This window comes from Triticum aestivum, chromosome 2A (genome assembly GCF_018294505.1).
Source record: "Triticum aestivum cultivar Chinese Spring chromosome 2A, IWGSC CS RefSeq v2.1, whole genome shotgun sequence".
NCBI classification, from domain to species: domain Eukaryota; kingdom Viridiplantae; phylum Streptophyta; class Magnoliopsida; order Poales; family Poaceae; genus Triticum; species Triticum aestivum.
This window is the reverse complement of record NC_057797.1, coordinates 78,837,746-78,855,147: the sequence shown is the minus strand read 5'-3', so window position 1 is coordinate 78,855,147 and position 17,402 is coordinate 78,837,746. Positions and strand designations below refer to the sequence as shown.

At 44.9% G+C, this 17,402-nt stretch overlaps 1 protein-coding gene across 1 annotated transcript; it reads left to right on the top strand.

Annotated features, from left to right (window-relative positions):
• The first annotated feature begins 9,884 nt into the window (after positions 1 to 9,884).
• On the top strand, positions 9,885 to 13,649 carry LOC123187614 (nucleolar protein 56). Its single transcript, XM_044599527.1, has 8 exons — positions 9,885 to 10,224; positions 10,337 to 10,551; positions 11,027 to 11,139; positions 12,090 to 12,277; positions 12,360 to 12,612; positions 12,780 to 12,928; positions 13,013 to 13,159; positions 13,262 to 13,649. The coding sequence occupies exons 1-8, from the start codon at positions 10,020 to 10,022 to the stop codon at positions 13,384 to 13,386; spliced, it is 1,395 nt and encodes a 464-aa protein (XP_044455462.1). The 5' UTR covers positions 9,885 to 10,019; the 3' UTR covers positions 13,387 to 13,649.
• Positions 13,650 to 17,402: the final 3,753 nt, after the last annotated feature.

Below are 17,402 nucleotides of genomic sequence, written 5' to 3'. Positions count from 1 at the left end.
TAACTTGGCTGTGTGGCCCATGGGCCCACGTCACCATTGGGTGGTATTAGGATCTTTTACTCCTCGATCTTTACTCTGGGACTCTGAGCTCTCTTCTATTCGGGTTAAATGATTTTGCTAAAAACAAAACTAACTATAGGTTCTCGCAAGTACTTTCTCCCGGAGAGCCATTTGTTACCGATGACCGCCTGCTGCACCAGAAGATTTCGAAGATACTCTCCGATTTCCTCTCGACACCTTGTGCCCGTTGCTTTTGCAATTCTCGACCACCGATAAACCCTTATGGATAACTACTTACACTTGCCATTCATACGATCCTCCCCCATTGATCTTGTTATTACAAGATACCCCGAAGTTTTCTCTATTGTTCCGAGAATACGTTGTGCCTACTGCCTAGCAGTTCTTTGCCACACGAATACCCCTTCAAATAAATCCTCGCACTTGTCGAGTATCCGCTCACCCCCAGTTGTTCATGTGTTTCACAAAAGTCTTCAAAATACTATTCGATCTTCCGAAAATCCTCTGGAGCCTTTGGCTCTTGAAATTCTTGCTTGCTTGCTTTATGGTTAATCCCATAAGTCTCGTAGTCTTCTTGACATTCCTTGTCATTATCATTTTCAGTCTGTTGACTCAATATGATTGCGAATACATGCAATCATCATTGATCCTTATAAATTACCTTTCCGGCTGAGCTGCAATTCTTTTAACTGGAATTGGTTCTCGACCAATCCAATTGTCGTTGATTGTACCTAAGGCTATTCAACTTATCCATTCCTAATCAGAGCATTGCTTCTGATCCCTTGACATGGAATTCATAATTCCTTTGCAATTAAGCTTTGAATTAGTCAGTTGTTTCTATCTTCTGATCTCCTTGCATTCTTCTTCTTCTGGTTGAGTACCGATACTCACATCAGCCCCGTTGTGGATCGCCATATCCACTGTTGGATTATTATCCGATAGTGTCCTTCATAATTAATCACCTTGTGAGTTCTTTCTCTGATACATAATGCCTTTGGTAAATTGTATCCTCTCCTTTTTTTTAACCTTGCTCTGCTTTCGAGCTTGTGTTATTTACCTTGGAAGTTTGTAGCATATGTTCCTTAAATGCCCCAATGGGTTGAACCGATGCCTTCCTTAATCGGTGTGAACTCGAAAGTTTTCACGAGTCATACTGCTCTGGTAATTCACCAGGTAGGTTTTGACACTGGAATCATTTTATCTAGAGCAGGAATGAAAGGTTATACATTGAAGAAGTGGGAGTCGACCTTGAACTCTGTGTTCATGCCCATGGACACGATGTAGATCTTATCATTAAAGCTTCTCTTAAATTAATTATTCCCTTGGTATAAGTTCTTATATCTGGGATCCAGCCTTTTGCAATCGTGGTTCTGACCATGTTCTCCTGTAAATACCTTTTCTCGGACAAGTTTAAGCACTTGTCTTCTACAAAGCAATACCCTATTCCAACCTCTACTTTGATCTGTCGTCGAGTATTACCCCCCTGGAATCTCGAGATTATCATGGAACTGCATAACTTCTTATGAGTTCTTCATCAAGTGCTACCTTCCCACTAATTCCAATTTTTCCACGGGCTCTGAGTTATTAGACACTCAAAGACACCGATAACTGAACCGAGTCCGCACTACGGTTCAACAACTCTCCAGTAAGCTTCTATAAGTACGAGTTTGTACCCGATCACGCCATTCCTAGCCTATTTGGCTATATCATTATCTTGATGATTTCAAACTGTGCTACCTGGTCCTTATTCTCGGAGTACCAATTTGCGACGATAGCTAAGCTTACGTCGATTTTCCTCGTCATACCCTTTCACCTTAAACAACAAGCTTGAGTTCGAGTTTGTGTCATAACTGTGGTTCCAATAACCTCTTGCTTCATCATTCCTTCGGCTTGATGTCGTCGCTGATTGATTACATCTGCATGAAATCTCTCGACAATTGTGTCGTGATCATCATCAACCTTATGAGCTCTTCCAGGAATTCAATTGAATTCATGATGGGTAATACCATCCTTGCCCCTCGATGATTCCTGTTCTCATCGACCACTTTATTGCCTTCCGTTCAACACAACTTGTTCGTGTTTTGTGTAAACCTTGAGATCCCTGCTACCCAGCAGTTGATCTTCCTTACCTCGGAAGTATTACCATCTCTTTTTGTCAAGAATGTGGTGAGAATTTCACCACCTCTTAAGAATTCTTGATATCATAATATTTCTTGCCATCTTCGTTCATTCCTTGGCCCCCATATTGTTTTCAACCGGAATACCGACAATTGAGCTATGACATGTGAATTCAAAACTTCTAGCAAGCCTCTTGCTTTGAAGTGAAATTCTTAGACTATTGATTATTGAATCACCATTCCGACGTTGGTCGTGCAACCCAGCCCATATTTCGGGTGCACCTTTCAACCAATGTTTAATTGTGTATGTTTTCCTCGAGCATACATCATTATACCATTTGAGCTGACAAATGTCATCTTCTTGTTCACATTATCGTGGAAATCCATCCGTTTGGAATTCTCGATGAATTGTCGCTGAGCCCATCAGCCACCTTCTCATCCCCTCCTTGGTTTAATGATGAACTATTGCTTCAGAAACCCGCTCCCATAGTTCATTTCTCGAGAATCTTGCAATGTCATTTCGTCGATTTGTGTTGCACCTTTTCCTCTCGGACCCCCTGAGTCTGAGGTATCATGACACCAATTGGATATGAATCTCGGTCAGATATGATGGTTGGGACAACTTTCCGAGAGTTATGATGTTGATCCTTTGGTGACCCGGTAACCTGATGTCATGCCTAGCACCCCCCCCCCGGCTGGAGGACCTATCCTTATAGATTCCTTTTCAGCAAGGTTATCCGTTCATCCATGAGGAAATTGTAAGACTTATTCTACAAGTTATTCCTGATGGATCCTTCGTGTTTCCAAAGTCTGATCTTCACATGAAGACCATGTCAATGCTATCTCGAAGCATGTCTGCGATACTCTGATTTTCAACAAGAACATCCGAAGCCCAATGCTAAATGTTTCTTGCTCAATTATCCGAACACCGTTGTATGGGTAATGTCATGAAATTTCTCTCCCCTTACCTAAAGGGTTTTCTACATTATATCCTGTCATGGATATCATGCTCTGCTTATCCTTGGGAAGGATATACCCCCGAAATATGTGTTTAAACACATTTTTCCTTTCCATTGTTCTGTTTAACCTAATGATCACATTTTCCTTTCCATGGGTCTGTTTGACCCTTCTTGTGACCTATATAATCTAAGCAGTGATAATCCCCTGCTTAGGTAAGCACCCCGTTGTACCACTCTGTAAGTAAGACCCTATTACTATTGTTGATGACATTCCGGTAACCACCGATGGACGAGAACCTTGCCTATTGGTCCGCCTCGTTCAACGAGCAGGAAAATGGTTCTCTTCGACCCTCGCCCTTGGTACCTATGTTGTTGCCGACATGACCCTCAGACTCTCCTCTGACATGCCTAGCTTACATGATCGTGCAAGATGTCACCAACCTTTCTACTTTTAACCACATGGTGGGCCCATAACCCACAGTTCCACAGGATCGGAACCAGGCTCTCCTGTACACCCCCTGTTCCCAAAGTTATTCCTCCCGCGTGGACTCGTATGTAATTCACGGGCCACCGTCATAGTGATCTATTCTGGTATCAGACGCGATACTTACTCTCGCTACTCTGAACCCCTTTCTCACCCGCTTGGAGCCTATTATGGTACCTTCGTACCTTACTCTCGAGGTATTTCATATGTTCAACTCGAGAGATAATCTTATACTAATTCATGGGTTAGCCCCAGATTGTTTCCCTTAAAAGCTTTATGTCGTAGTGAGCTGGCCCTTATCTTTCGTAAGTACGATGGAGTTCCCGAAGAAATGATGACCAGTTTATCATGATGCATCGGAATAAAGGATTGAAGACATCAACGAAAGGTATTAACTTCTTCGAGAAGATCCGTTAGATTATCGTAACCAGACCTTTCCCCCTTGCTCCCCTCTTAAATCTCGGGACGAGATTTCTTGTAGTGGAGGAGAATTGTGACGCCCGGGTAATTAAGCTACAGTAATCCCCACTAATGATGCCACGTCACCTTTGTCACTGTAGTTAATCTCGGGTTAGTTCAAAAACCGGTTCGAATTTCAAATACAAAATCGAGCAAACAATAAAAGTTTTCAAATATTAAAATTTAAATGTTCGGAGTGAACCAAATAATACATAGGTAATTATGGAGGTGAAACCACATTTTTATAAAATGTTTAAATGCTCAAAGGAAAATAAAACAGCAGCAAAAGAAATTAATTAAATGCCTTTTGTGTTTTGTAAAATATTAAACTATATTATTTAGGGATGAAGCATTTTGTGGTTGTGGCTTAATTTGTAAGAACAATTTAGGTGCCACTTTGGTATTTACTAAAACAAAAAAATAAACTGCAACTAAAATAAAACAGAAAAGGTAAAGTAAATAAAAAGTAAAAATAAAACAAAAGAGAGTGGGGGAGGAAACCCCACTGACCCAACTGGGCCAGCCCCTCCCCACCTGGCCCCCCTCACACCTGGCCCAGCCCCCTCCCCTGGCCCGGCCCAACCGGCCGGCCACTTATCCACCTCTTCCCCCGGTCGGGAACCCTAGCCGCAACCACTCCTCCCCCCGATCCCCTTTCTCCCCCTCGCGCCGATCCGGATCGGCCCCCGCCCGATCCCGGTCCCCCTCGTCCTCCCCTCATCGCCGGCGGCCCCCGCCGCCCCGACACCGGTCACCTCCGCCCCCCTGCGCCCCTCGCCGCCGTCTGGACCCCCCCTCCACACCGTCGCCCCACGCGCGGGGCACCCGCCGCCGCGGGATCGTTCCCGACCTCCCCCGCCTCACCGGACCCCCTCCCCGACGCCGGCGGCCGCCTCCCCGACTCCCTCCTCGCCGGTCGCCTCCAAGCTCCACCGCGCCCGCCTCCTAGACCCCGCGGACCCCCTGTGAGCTTCGCCCGCATCCCCCTCCGCCTACTTCCGCCGCCTCCGGCGACCCGGACCCCGTCTAGCCCCGCCACCGCCGAAGCCCCACCGGGGACCGCCTAGCCGGCTCCTCGTCGGGCCCCCCTCCGCCACGCCGGCGCGGGATCGGGCGGGCGCCCACGCCCGCGTCCCCCTGGGTTGCGCCCGAACGGGCCACCCCGCACGCCCGCACGCCCGTTTGGCCCCCTGGGGCCTATGACATTGGGGCCCCACCCCCCACAGAACTTTTAAATAAAAAGAAAAGGAAAATGAGATTTATATAAAAAATGGTTTAATAAAATTAATTATTAAATTAATTAATTATCTAATGAATTAATTAAGTTAATTAATCCGGTTTAATTAATTTAATTAACTAGTTAGGTTAATTAAATAATAATTAAATTAACTAATCTATAATTAACCTAGACAGAGAATGACAGGTGGGTCCAACTGGACCCACATGTCAGGTTGACCAAGTCAACTCTGTTGTTGACTGCTGACGTCAGCATGACATCATGCTGACGTCATAAATCCATTTTTCGAATTAATTAATTAATTAATTAAATTCCAGAGATTAATAAAATCTTTAGAAAATCATATCTTTTAATCCGTAACTCGGATTAAAATATTTTCAACATGAAAGTTGTTCAGAACGACGAGACGAATCCGGATACGCGGTCCGTTCGTCCGCCACACACCCCTAACCTATCAAACCCGCAACTTTCCCCCTCCGGCTCCTCTGCCCGAAAACACGAAACACCGGGAATACTTTTCCGGATGTTTTCCCCCCCTCACCGGTATCACCTACTACCGCGTTAGGGCACACCGAACATCGCGTATTGCCTTGTTATATTTTGTGATGCTTTGTTTGCTCTGTATTCATTATTTCTTCCCCCTCTTCTCTTCGGTAGACTACGAGACCGACGCTGCTGTTGACCAGTTCGACTACGGAGTTGACGACTCCTCTCTCTTGCCAGAGCAACCAGGCAAGCCCCCCCCTTGATCACCAGATATCGCCTATTCTACTCTATACTGCTTGCATTAGAGTAGTGTAGCATGTTACTGCTTTCGTTAATCCTATTCTGATGCATAGCCTGACATTGTCGCTACATCTGTTGATACCTTACCTGCAATCCTATATGCTTAGTATAGGATGCTAGTTTATCATCATTGGCCCTACATTCTTGTCAGTCTGCCTTGCTATACTATCGGGCCGTGATCACTTGGGAGGTGATCACGGGTATATACTATACATACATACATACTATACAGATGGTGACTAAAGTCGGGTCAGCTCATTGAGTACCCGCAAGTGATTCTGACGAGGGGGCTGAAAGGACAGGTGGCTCCATCCCGGTAGAGGTGGGCCTGGGTTCCCGACGGCCCTCGACTGTTACTTTGTGGCGGAGCAACAGGGCAGGTTGAGACCACCTAGGAGACAGGTGGGCCTGGCCCTGTTCGGCGTTCGCGGATACTTAACACGCTTAACGAGATCTTGGTATTTGATCTGAGTCGGCTACGAGCCTATACGCACTAACCATCTACGTGGGAGTAGTTATGGGTATCCCGACGTCGTGGTATCAACCGAAGCACTTCAGACGTCAGCGACGGAGCGGCGCACGCCGAATTGGACTGGAACGCCACTAGGCTAGGTCTGCTTTCGGCCGCCCTCGCAACGTGCAGGTGTGCTATGGGCGATGGGCCCAGACCCCTGTGCGCTTAGGTTTAGACCGGCGTGCTGGCCTCTCTGTTGTGCCTAGGTGGGGCTGCGACGTGTTGATCTTCCGCGGCCGGGCATGACCCAGGAAAGTGTGTCCGGCCAAATGGGATCAAGTGTGTTGGGTTATGTGGTGCACCCCTGCATGGAAGTTAATCTATTCGAATAGCCGTGATCTTCGGTAACAGGACGACTTGGAGTTGTACCTTGACCTTATGACAACTAGAACCGGATACTTAATAAAACACACCCTTCCAAGTTCCACAGACAACCCGGTGATCGCTTTTCTACAGGGCGACGAGAGGAGGATCGCCGGGTAGGGTTATGCTATGCGATGCTGCTTGGAGATGCTACTTGAAGATGCTACTTGGAGGACTTCAATCTACTCTCTTCTACATACTGCAAGACGGAGGCTGCCAGAAGCGTAGTCTTCGATAGGACTAGCTATCCCCCTCTTATTCTGGCTTTCTGCAGTTCAGTCCACCGATATGGCCTCCTTACACATATACCCATGCATATGTAGTATAGTTCCTTGCTTGCGAGTACTTTGGATGAGTACTCACGGTTGCTTTCTCCCCCCTTTTTCCCCCTTTCCTTTCTTTCTGGTTGTCGCAACTAGATGCTGGAGTCCAGGAGCCAGGAGCCAGCGTCGACGACGACTACTACATTGGAGGTGCCTACTACTACGTGCAGGCTGACGACGACGACCAGGAGTAGTTAGGAGGATCCCAGGCAGGAGGCCTGCGCCTCTTTCGATCTGTATCCCAGTTTGTGCTAGCCATCTTATGGCAACTTGTTTAACTTATGTCTGTACTCAGATATTGTTGCTTCCGCTGACTCGTCTATGATCGAACACTTGTATTCGAGCCCTCGAGGCCCCTGTCTTGTATTATGATGCTTGTATGACTTATTTTATTTGTAGAGTTGTGTTGTGATATCTTCCCGTGAGTCCCTGATCTTGATCGTACACGTTTGCGTGTATGATTAGTGTACGATTGAATCGGGGGCGTCACACCGTGTTACGCTTGCAAATAGACACATGAAAGTTTTGCCAATCTGCCCATCATGTTTGAATGGGCTAGAAGATACAAAGCATGTTCTATTTATTTGTCAGAAAGCGAAGGAGGCTTGAGATAAGTTGGGGATGAATGAGGTGATTAAAAAAGATTGTGCTATTGATCGTGCGGGTGAGGCGGTACTTGAATTCTTACTCCTTATGCGAGACCAGGACTTATCTAATTTGGGATTCTAGAATGTACATGAAATGATTGCTATAACCGTGTGGTATCTATGGTGGGACAGACGTAAGCTGGTCCATGAGGGAAAGTTCAAAGATGCATACCACACATCCATGGGGGTCCGGGCTATAACGGATAATTTTGTTAACGCTAACTCCCCTAATGCAACCAGTAAACGAGGGGGTGGAGTAAACCTTCTATGGTTTTTGTTAAGCTGAATGTTCATGCATCTTTTGATCATGACTAGCATAGGGGCACAACGGGAGTTGTCTTTAGAGATGATAAAGGAAATTTCATTGTCGACGAAAATTGGAAGATTGATTGGTGTGTGGATGTTTTCATGACAGAAGCTTTGGCTCTAAGGTTTGGCTTATCTCTGGCATAAAAGGCGGGATGCAATCGCCTGGTAATAAACTCTCATAATATGGAAGTCATCGACACAATGAAGACTGGAGGACAATCTGCTGGAGCGCTGGCTGCAGTTTTTGATGACTATTATCTTTTGGCTTGTGATTTCCTCTCACTAGTTTTGAACATTTTAATAGGGAAGCGAACAGGGTTGCACATGAACAAGCTAGGTTAGCGAGAGTTTCTGCGACAAATGAGTGGTTTGAGGAGCCTATGGGCGATATTGTATCTTTCTTATAGACTATGTAACCGTTATTTCCAATTAATAGAGTTGTTATTTTTTTAAAAAGGGTGTTAATAGGAAGCCCCAATATATGCTCACGAGTTCTTTGGTGAGTTGTTCGAGATGATCTCAACATTGTCAGAAACGGCCGCCGTCCGTTCCTGTCCTAGACTCGCCTCCAACGCCCGTTGGTTTGCTTGATGAGTCAACAATGATGCATGGACCCATCTGGTCGTCTGCCCAGGGTGACCCTGCCGCCCTTGCAGATGTCAATCTACTGCCCCCTCGGCCATCCTTCTATGTCCAAGGGCCTTTCTTCTTCTTCAACGTCGACACACCTCCTTCTATAACCCTAAGGGCCCCGCCCCATTGCTATACAACTGTCAGTCCACTGCCTCCTTGGCCATCCTTCTAAGTCTAGGGGTCTTTCTTCTTCTCTGATGTCGGCATGCCCCCCCCCCCGAATCGTAAGGGCCCTGGCCCCACTGCCATCGCAATTGGTAGTCCACTTTCTCCTCGCGTGTCCTTCTAGGTCTAGGGTCGACTTTGTTCTTCTCCAACATCAACACACCTCTAAGGTTCTTTCTCAGTGCCGCTTTCAGCTTGGTTCATTCTTACCCTCTTGTGTGCCTCCAGCTCTGGCTCAGGGGACGTCGCCGGCATCGTTTCTCATGGCAAACTGAACCTGTAGGAAGAGAGGTATGTGCGAGTTGCCATACAAAAACTCATACTTTAGACGGTTCTTTCACCATCCAATTCGTTTGATTAAACCTGCGAATCAACCCGTGGTTGAGTTGGTTAGGTGGACAGTGGTATCCCCAACCCACCAGGGTTCAAATCCTGGTGCTCGCATTATTCCTGGATTTATTTCAGAATTTCCGGCGATGCGCTTTCAGTGGGAGGAGACGTTCCCGTCGATGACGAGGCGCCTACGGTGACTTCGTAAATCTCAAGATGATATGTCGGCTCAGTCTCTCAGAGGTGCTCATAGGGGTAGGGTGTGCGTGCGTGCATTCATAGGGATGAGTGTATACGCGTGTATATGAGCACTTGTGTCTGTACTGATGCTCAAAAAAAATTCGTTTGATTAAATCAAAGCCAAGATGTCTCTTCCGAATAGAGCGATGGTGCCGATCCCAACGTGGCCTCCAAGAGATGTCAATCAGGATAGCGCACGAGCGCTCAGAGAATCGGATTCGTGCATAAATCCAATCGGACGGCCGAGACTCGCCAGCGTAGCGCCAACGCAAACCCCACCATAATAAGTAAGGCCCCGGTGTCCAACTCGAGAAAAAAAAAAGTAAGGCCCCGGCGAAGCTTAAGCCCACATCCCTCCGCCTAAACCCTAGCCTCTTCCCCGCCCCCGCCTCCCAAACCCCTCGGCCGTCGTCGCCGGCGAAGCGCGCGGGCGAGATGGCGCTCTACCTGCTCTTCGAGTCCGCGTCGGGGTACGCGCTCTTCCACGCCTCCGGCATCCGCAAGATCGGGCAGACCGTGGACGCCGTCCGCCCCACCCTGCTGGACCTCAAGCGGTTCAGCAAGGCCGTCAAGCTCGCCAGGTTCACCCCCTTCCTGTCCGCCGCCGACGCCACCAACCAGTGCAACGCCATCGCTGAAGGTATCGTATCCTCCCCCTCCTCCCCCGGTGGAATCCTCGTGTCGAGCCTCCCTGCTTTATGTCTCCCTTGACGAGCGAATTGCGTGTGATGGGTGCTCTTTTGGTGGCTCAGGGATCACGACCGACGAGTTGGTAAACTTCCTGGTTCTCAACCTGCCCAAGGTCAAGGAGTGGAAGAAGGGCAAGTTCACCGTCGGCGTTGCCCAGCCCAAGGTCGGGTCCCGCATCACCGAGGCCACCGGAATCCCTTGCCAGTCCGATGACTATATCCAGGAACTGCTTGGCGCGGTGCGGCTGCACTTCGGTCCGTTGTTTGACCAACTCAAGGTGATGGATTTTGCATTTGCATTTGCGTCTAGTTTCGATGTTTTACATTGTTCCATACAAGATTGAACCGTGGAACATGCCTTGTGAAGCTGTAAGGTGCAGTAGGACAGAACACTGTGTGGTCTGAGTTGTGGGGTTGTGGCTGGTGTATTTGATTTTAGAGGATTCTACAGCAGTGGAATTTTTTTAATGTTCTGGTGGTATGAACTATGAAAAAGTTTAATGTTCTGGTGGTATGAACTATGATTTTGCATGAAGTGGGTGCAGAGAGTTGGACAATTACTACCTTATTATGGTTGACACATCACTTTCACTAGTTAAGTTTACCTAGATCATACAGTGAATTGCCTGGAAGCTCACAAATTGATTGCTGACATGTTAATCGTTCTTCAAGGGTTCTATTCCATCTGTAGGCTATTTATAGTGTTTTCTGGTTCTTGTTTGTAAACTCTGTTCCGTTGGTTTTTGATTGCAGCCATATGACGTGGAGAACTATAGCAGGGCAAGTGCGGATAACATGGTGACTCAAACTCTCATTCTGTTGGATACACTTGATAAGGGTATCAATTTCTTCACCATGAGAGTGAGGTTAGTCCCTCATCTTATTCTTAATTTGCTTAATTTAACTATCTGGTTCTTTGTTTTGTCTGTTGAGATGAGACTTGGATTATCTCAAAATAGATAAGTTGATGGCGACATAGAAGTCCTGAGAAAATTCTAGTATAGGTACTAGAGTTGACATTTGTGAGAAAATTCCAGTTTAGCTGTCGGTATATTGGTTGTGCCACCCTTTTCTGATTACATGAGTTTAAAAAGAAAGCTGAAATTTGATTAATTTCATTTGCATGACCTCTTCTTTCGTAACCAGATTTTTTATACATCAGTGACATCAATCATATGGTCTATATGCTACTACTCCTTTCCCGTTTATAGGTCCTGTGTATATCTCTAGGTTGTCAATTTTACCAATGCAATATGAATTATATATCACAAAAGTTATACCATTGGAAATACAACACTTGAAGTTTCTAATGGCATAATTTTATAATATATAACTTGTATTGTGTTGGTCAATTATTGATCTAGGGGTACGCATGGGCTTAATAAACCGTAAAAGAGGTAGTATAATTACAAACCCTAAGCCCAAGTCTCTAGTTATACTATGTGGATTCAGTTGCATATTGTGTCGAAGTCTTGATAAATTGGCTCAATTCACGTGATCAAATACTTTATGTTAGTTGCATGTCCAGTCAGGTCACTGCCCGGCTTACTGTGACACAAGCGTCGTGTACCCTGTACTATCTTACAATATATATCCTATGGTAATGAAAGATCAATTTTAACTAATCGACTGTGCAGTTATCCTACACCATGTATGCTTTCTTTTCTTTGCGGGGAACACTAAACGCTTTAGATGGGTATAGTGACATTTCCTTTTCTTTTTACACTTGTTGGCGCTGTAACTAGTTTTGAACATTTGTCACTGTAGTTGTGTTAGTTGCATGGTTGTATTAAATTGTTGCTTAACCATGATGCAGGGAGTGGTATGGATGGCATTTTCCTGAGCTGGTCAAAATCGTGAATGACAACTACCTTTATGCTAAGCTTGCCAACTTTGTAGTAAACAAATTTGATTTGTCAGAGAAAGACATTCCAGCTTTAGCAGATCTGATTGGAGATGAGGACAAGGCAAAAGAAATTGTTGAAGCAGCAAAGGAATCTATGGGTAACAACAATGTTCACAATTGGTATGCTTCACAGTAGTTGCCATGGTTGCTTAGTTTACATAATCTTCTTTTTATTTCCAGGCCAGGACCTTTCACCAGTTGATTTGATCACTGTCCAACAGTTTGCTCAAAGGGTCATGAATCTATCTGAGTACCGTAAAAATATCTATGAGTATCTGGTGACAAAGATGAATGATATTGCACCAAATCTGACGTCATTGATTGGCGAAATGGTTGGAGCCCAGTTAATTTCTCATGCTGGCAGTCTTTCGAATCTTGCAAAATTACCTTCCTCCACTCTCCAGATACTAGGTGCTGAGAAGGCGCTGAGAAGGTAACTGTGACCGAATGGTCTCCTTATGTATTCCCACGTCTTATTTTCTCAAGCTGTGCTCTCTTATTTGTGATTGTCCTTATACTCACTAACTGTTTTGTCAAGTATTCAGACTTTGTCCTCTATGTTTCTGATATGTTGTGATTGATTTCCTAATTTTACTGCAGAGCTCTTAGAACAGGTGGAAACACACCGAAGTATGGCCACATATTCCACTCATCTTTCATTGGCCGTGCATCGACGAAGAACAAGGGAAGAATGGCAAGATACCTGGCAAGCAAATGCTCAATGGCTTCACGCATTGACTGTTATTCAGGTTAGTTGAAGGACTTTGTTTGCAAAGGTTAAACATCCTGACTGCCCTTTCTGTTTGTTTTCCTCACTGGGTTATGAATTCCAGATATGAGTAGCTCCATTTTCGGTGAGAAGATGCGGGAACAAGTCGAGGAGAGATTAGACTTTTGTGAAAAGGATGTTGCATCATGCAAGAACCTTGATGTAATGAACGCTGCGATTGAGGGTATGACCAACACAGTCTCAGAGGAGGGTAAGGGCATTTCTCTTTATACATCGGTCTCTCAATCACTTAACTTCAAGTCTTTCTGTACATGTGTAAATTTACACGTTGCCCTGAACAATTCTTTCGCAGATAAGGAGAAGGAGAACGGTGGGAAAAAGGAGTCTAATTCTGAGGCTGATGATGATGCTATGCATCTTGATAAGCCTGCTATGCAGTCGACGTTGTGCACCCGATTGGCCATCGTCGAAGTGTAGTCCTACATGCTACTAGTAGAATGCCATGCACGGGCTTTTGAAATATTTTGCTGGAGTTGTATATAAACAATGCATGTTAAATTTCACATGTATAGAAAGTCAGCACGGGCACAATTGGGTAATGATTGAAGTCCAACTAATTTGAGGAAGGATGTCTTTAGCTTCATTACACGATACTTGAGGAAGTAAAATGGGTTCGTGTAAGTCTCATCTAGATGAGACATTGTTATGCCACATCTGAGTGACATCATTATTAGATTGTAGTCTGGTGCTTCCTCAATTCTGATTTTCACTTGTGTGTTGTTGCTGTGGTTGTTTTGACTTTTTTTTTTACCCTGCAAGCCTTTTCTTTTGCCGTTTGTCACTTGTGTTGACTAGTAATAATGTATGTGCAATGCACGTTTATATTAGATAGGATATTAGTTGCATGTTATATTAGGTAAGATATATTCGTGTTTGGTGCTCAACATTGAAGCGATTTGAACCGCTAAATAACATGATTTGACGGTCGAGATGGTTTGAACTTACCCATTTGGGTCCTTATATATATATATATATATGTGTGTGTGTGTGTGTGTGTGTGTGTGTGTGTGTGTATGTGTGTGTGTGTGTGTGTGTGTGTGTGTGTGTGTGTGTTGTTTGCACTCTGCGGGTTGCGCGTTGATCAGAGGAGCAATCCTCGTTCAGCCGTGAGTCGGCCTATCTCCGTGTGTGCATTAGTGCATACACAAACAACCATGTTACTGAGGTGTGTGCATGCCTGCATGGATAAGCTAGCTAGCTCACGATCAAGCAAAATTTTCTCAACCTCCTATGTACTAATCGATGAATGATTGTGACTAGTACAAATGTCTGTGCGTTGCAACGGACGATATTTTTTGAACATGCTCTGTGTGGCATTACACAACACTTCTTATATCCTAATGGCATTTGTCAGGACCTAATTCAGATCCGCGGTCTCATTCGATGAAAGAATAGTTGTGCATGGAATAGTCAAGCTATTTTTTTTTCTTGCCTGCCATTATGTAGAATGAGTCATACTATGGAAACCTAAAAAGCAGGCAACAAAATTACCCATTTACATAATCTAGCAAACTTTAAGCTAGCAATCTTGTGACCACAAGTTTATTACTATGGGCATTTGCATTTGTCTACTTCTAATATATGAAAGAATTAAAGTGGTAAGCTATAGCCCATGCCATGCATTTGAGGCGCTGGTGGGTGCTCACTCCTAGGCTGACACGTTGTATGCAAAAAAAAAGACTTCTTTTAACTTTCTTTCAAGGATCTGCCGCTGAGGGCCACCGAATAATCTAGAGCACTACCCACCCCAGTCCATCACTCCTTCCCTAATAATCTTGAGAGAGAGAGAGAGAGAGAGATGGAGAGAAAGAGGAGCTCCACTGGAGTCTCTTTTCTCTCCGGCGGCCTTACCTCCCCTCCTCCCCCCCCTTCCCGGCCACCGCCAAGGTCCTGTCCCTCCCAACGTTACCTCCACCCCCATCTTCTCTCCCCAACGCAACGAGAGAGGGGCAGAGAAAAAGGGAATTCATCCTTTTGCCGCCTTCATCCCTCGGCACCGAACAAGCACCATCCATTGCCACCAGCCCTCGCCGTTATCGACCACCGATGATCTCTCCAGTCTCCACCCTTGATCGAAGTGGCCCAATGGATCATCGCGCCACCATGGCCGAGGCCGTGAATGAATAGCCGTCGAGCCGCAACATCAGAGGACGTCAAAGTAGGCGTGATGTGGCTACATGCTCCTGGATGCGGCGGCGGGTGGGCATGCTTTGGGAGATGCACATCGTGTCGGGCCTCTCTGCCGCCTCCAGCCCAAGATCATGGACGACCACATGTGGTCTTTTGCCGCCGCCAATGTCCCCTTGTCCCAAAACCTTCAATCTCCACCGAGGTCGTGCAGCGTGGGTTTCATTGCGTCCGCGTCCCGGTGCACGCCAAAGGTATTCCAGGCTGCAGTCCACGCGTTCGTGCCCACCTCCCCGTCATCACAAGTACACACACAACAAACTCTCTCTTTCTAGGGCGGCGGGGGCAGATGTTGCAATCAAACGGGCAGGAGCAGATTTTTTGCAAGGTTCACAGAAGTTTTGCCCTGATGTATTGGTCAGTTCTTACAACAGAACTTTCATCCCAGAAGAATGACAGTTCCTATAGTGCACTACGATCTTATTGAGAGTTGAAGGTTTATACGCAAGAGGACAGTTCGGTTTTGTTTTGAATAGGTACATCTTACAGCTTGCACAATGCGTACGCTCCTGAATTATTTAATCAAGTTACAAAGAAATTCAGTAACAATAGTGAAAAAGGTCTGGCTATATTGCTTCTAATTGCCAACAATTGAACTTTATAAAAAAATATACATTCAGGAAAAATAGTAATTTTTGTTTTGCAATTTGCCAAATATTTTGTACATGCCAAAAAACTATAGACATGCACGACACACCTCTTAAGGGACATTAGCCGCAATTCTGATCTTCCGACGGTCCTTGGACGAATTCCTAGGGTATGAGAATTCATAAGACAAAAAGCAGAAACACTACCTGAACTGGTTTTCGTCATGGTGGACTGCCAGGTTAGATCAAACACATACCTTATATTTTATTATGTTTTGTTTCATGTAAAAAGCTTAGGACTGTGTCTAATGAAAAATTAAGTTATTCCGACAGGGAACTACCATGGAGTAAATGGTGCCACAACATAAAACAAACAAGTTCAAGAATAAACTGAAAGCAAGGCGCTCTCTACCGAATTCGAAATTTAGATCTTCAGGATGCCAAGAAGATTTACAAAGCAGTGGACTTTCCGTTGAGAATTTGCTTGCTAAAAAATATTGGCAGTAGAGATGCAGTCTCAGCTAGAGAATTTCCCCATCTTTGCTTACACTGTCTTCAATTTTTTAGTATTGGCAATGTGAATACAGCAAAACACTTTGCTGTCAGGTAAAAATTTCTACAAGCAAATCAAGTAGCACTATATGCAAGTAAAAATGAGAGCTGATATGCAGTTATTGTTTTTCTCTTGCGAAACTAACAACAAGCATTTAGATGGGCTGTTTCACAAGCGCGGCGTGCCGCCTCCTTCCTTTCGCTGGTGTTAATGCACAACACAATCAGCTAGGTACAAATAAATCTACTGAATCACGTGAGACTGTCCCCTCTTAAATTTGGAGATGAAAACAGGCTAAGTCAGAATTGGCAGTATTTGTACAGATTAATGCACAGGCATTTGTTACAATATCAAGCCAAAGTGAATATATAGTTTCAGTTTTGTATAAATACACCTCTATGCCAAATTGCCTTAGATTATTTCACTAACTAAAAAGAGTTGTACAGAAAGAGGGTAAACAAACTAACTAAAAAGACAAAAAGATGAAAATCCTACAGGTAAGCAAAGCAACCCCTAAGAGAGAAAATACCCTCTTTAAGAACATGACTCTTTATCATATAGCATCCAGTTCTTGTCACGTTGACAAAACGTGGAAAACTATTAGTCTGCCCATGATGTAATGCTAGGAATTGTTCGATTTTACGGTTTCTCTAGGAGAAATTAATGCTATGTTGCAGCAACACATGCAGAAGTTTTGAACCTTTTGATCCTACCAAGTGCATCATTCAACTCACACATGCAAATATTGGCAATGTGATATATACATGCAACTAAAAAATACTTTATGGGAAAGAAAAAGTAACCCATGACACAGAACACAACATCTCTGAAGCCACCCATGGCAGAAAATACGATGGTATAGCAGCAAACCCTTTGTCCTTTACAGCAATATAATGTTAATCTCGGCCTGATGTTTCTTAGTTATAGCCTCATCCTATTTTCTTCAGAGTACTCATCCTTCCATGCTAACACAATTATGTTATTCCAGAAACGCTATACTTGAGTTTACCTTAACTCTGATGTAATACGAAGCTTCGTAACAGATAAGCAAACACGTATGATCACTGCTACTCTAAGTAGACTTATGCAAAAAAATAAAGACCAGA

What these genes read in the sequence shown, in the direction of transcription:
- LOC123187614 (XM_044599527.1), top strand. Translation starts at nt 10,020, where the DNA reads ATGGCGCTCTACCTGCTCTTCGAGTCCGCGTCGGGGTACGCGCTCTTC. An exon ending in GTGCAACGCCATCGCTGAAG is followed by an intron (nt 10,225 to 10,336) that starts GTATCGTATCCT and finishes TTGGTGGCTCAG; the next exon opens with GGATCACGACCGACGAGTTG. An exon ending in GCTGAGAAGGCGCTGAGAAG is followed by an intron (nt 12,613 to 12,779) that starts GTAACTGTGACC and finishes ATTTTACTGCAG; the next exon opens with AGCTCTTAGAACAGGTGGAA.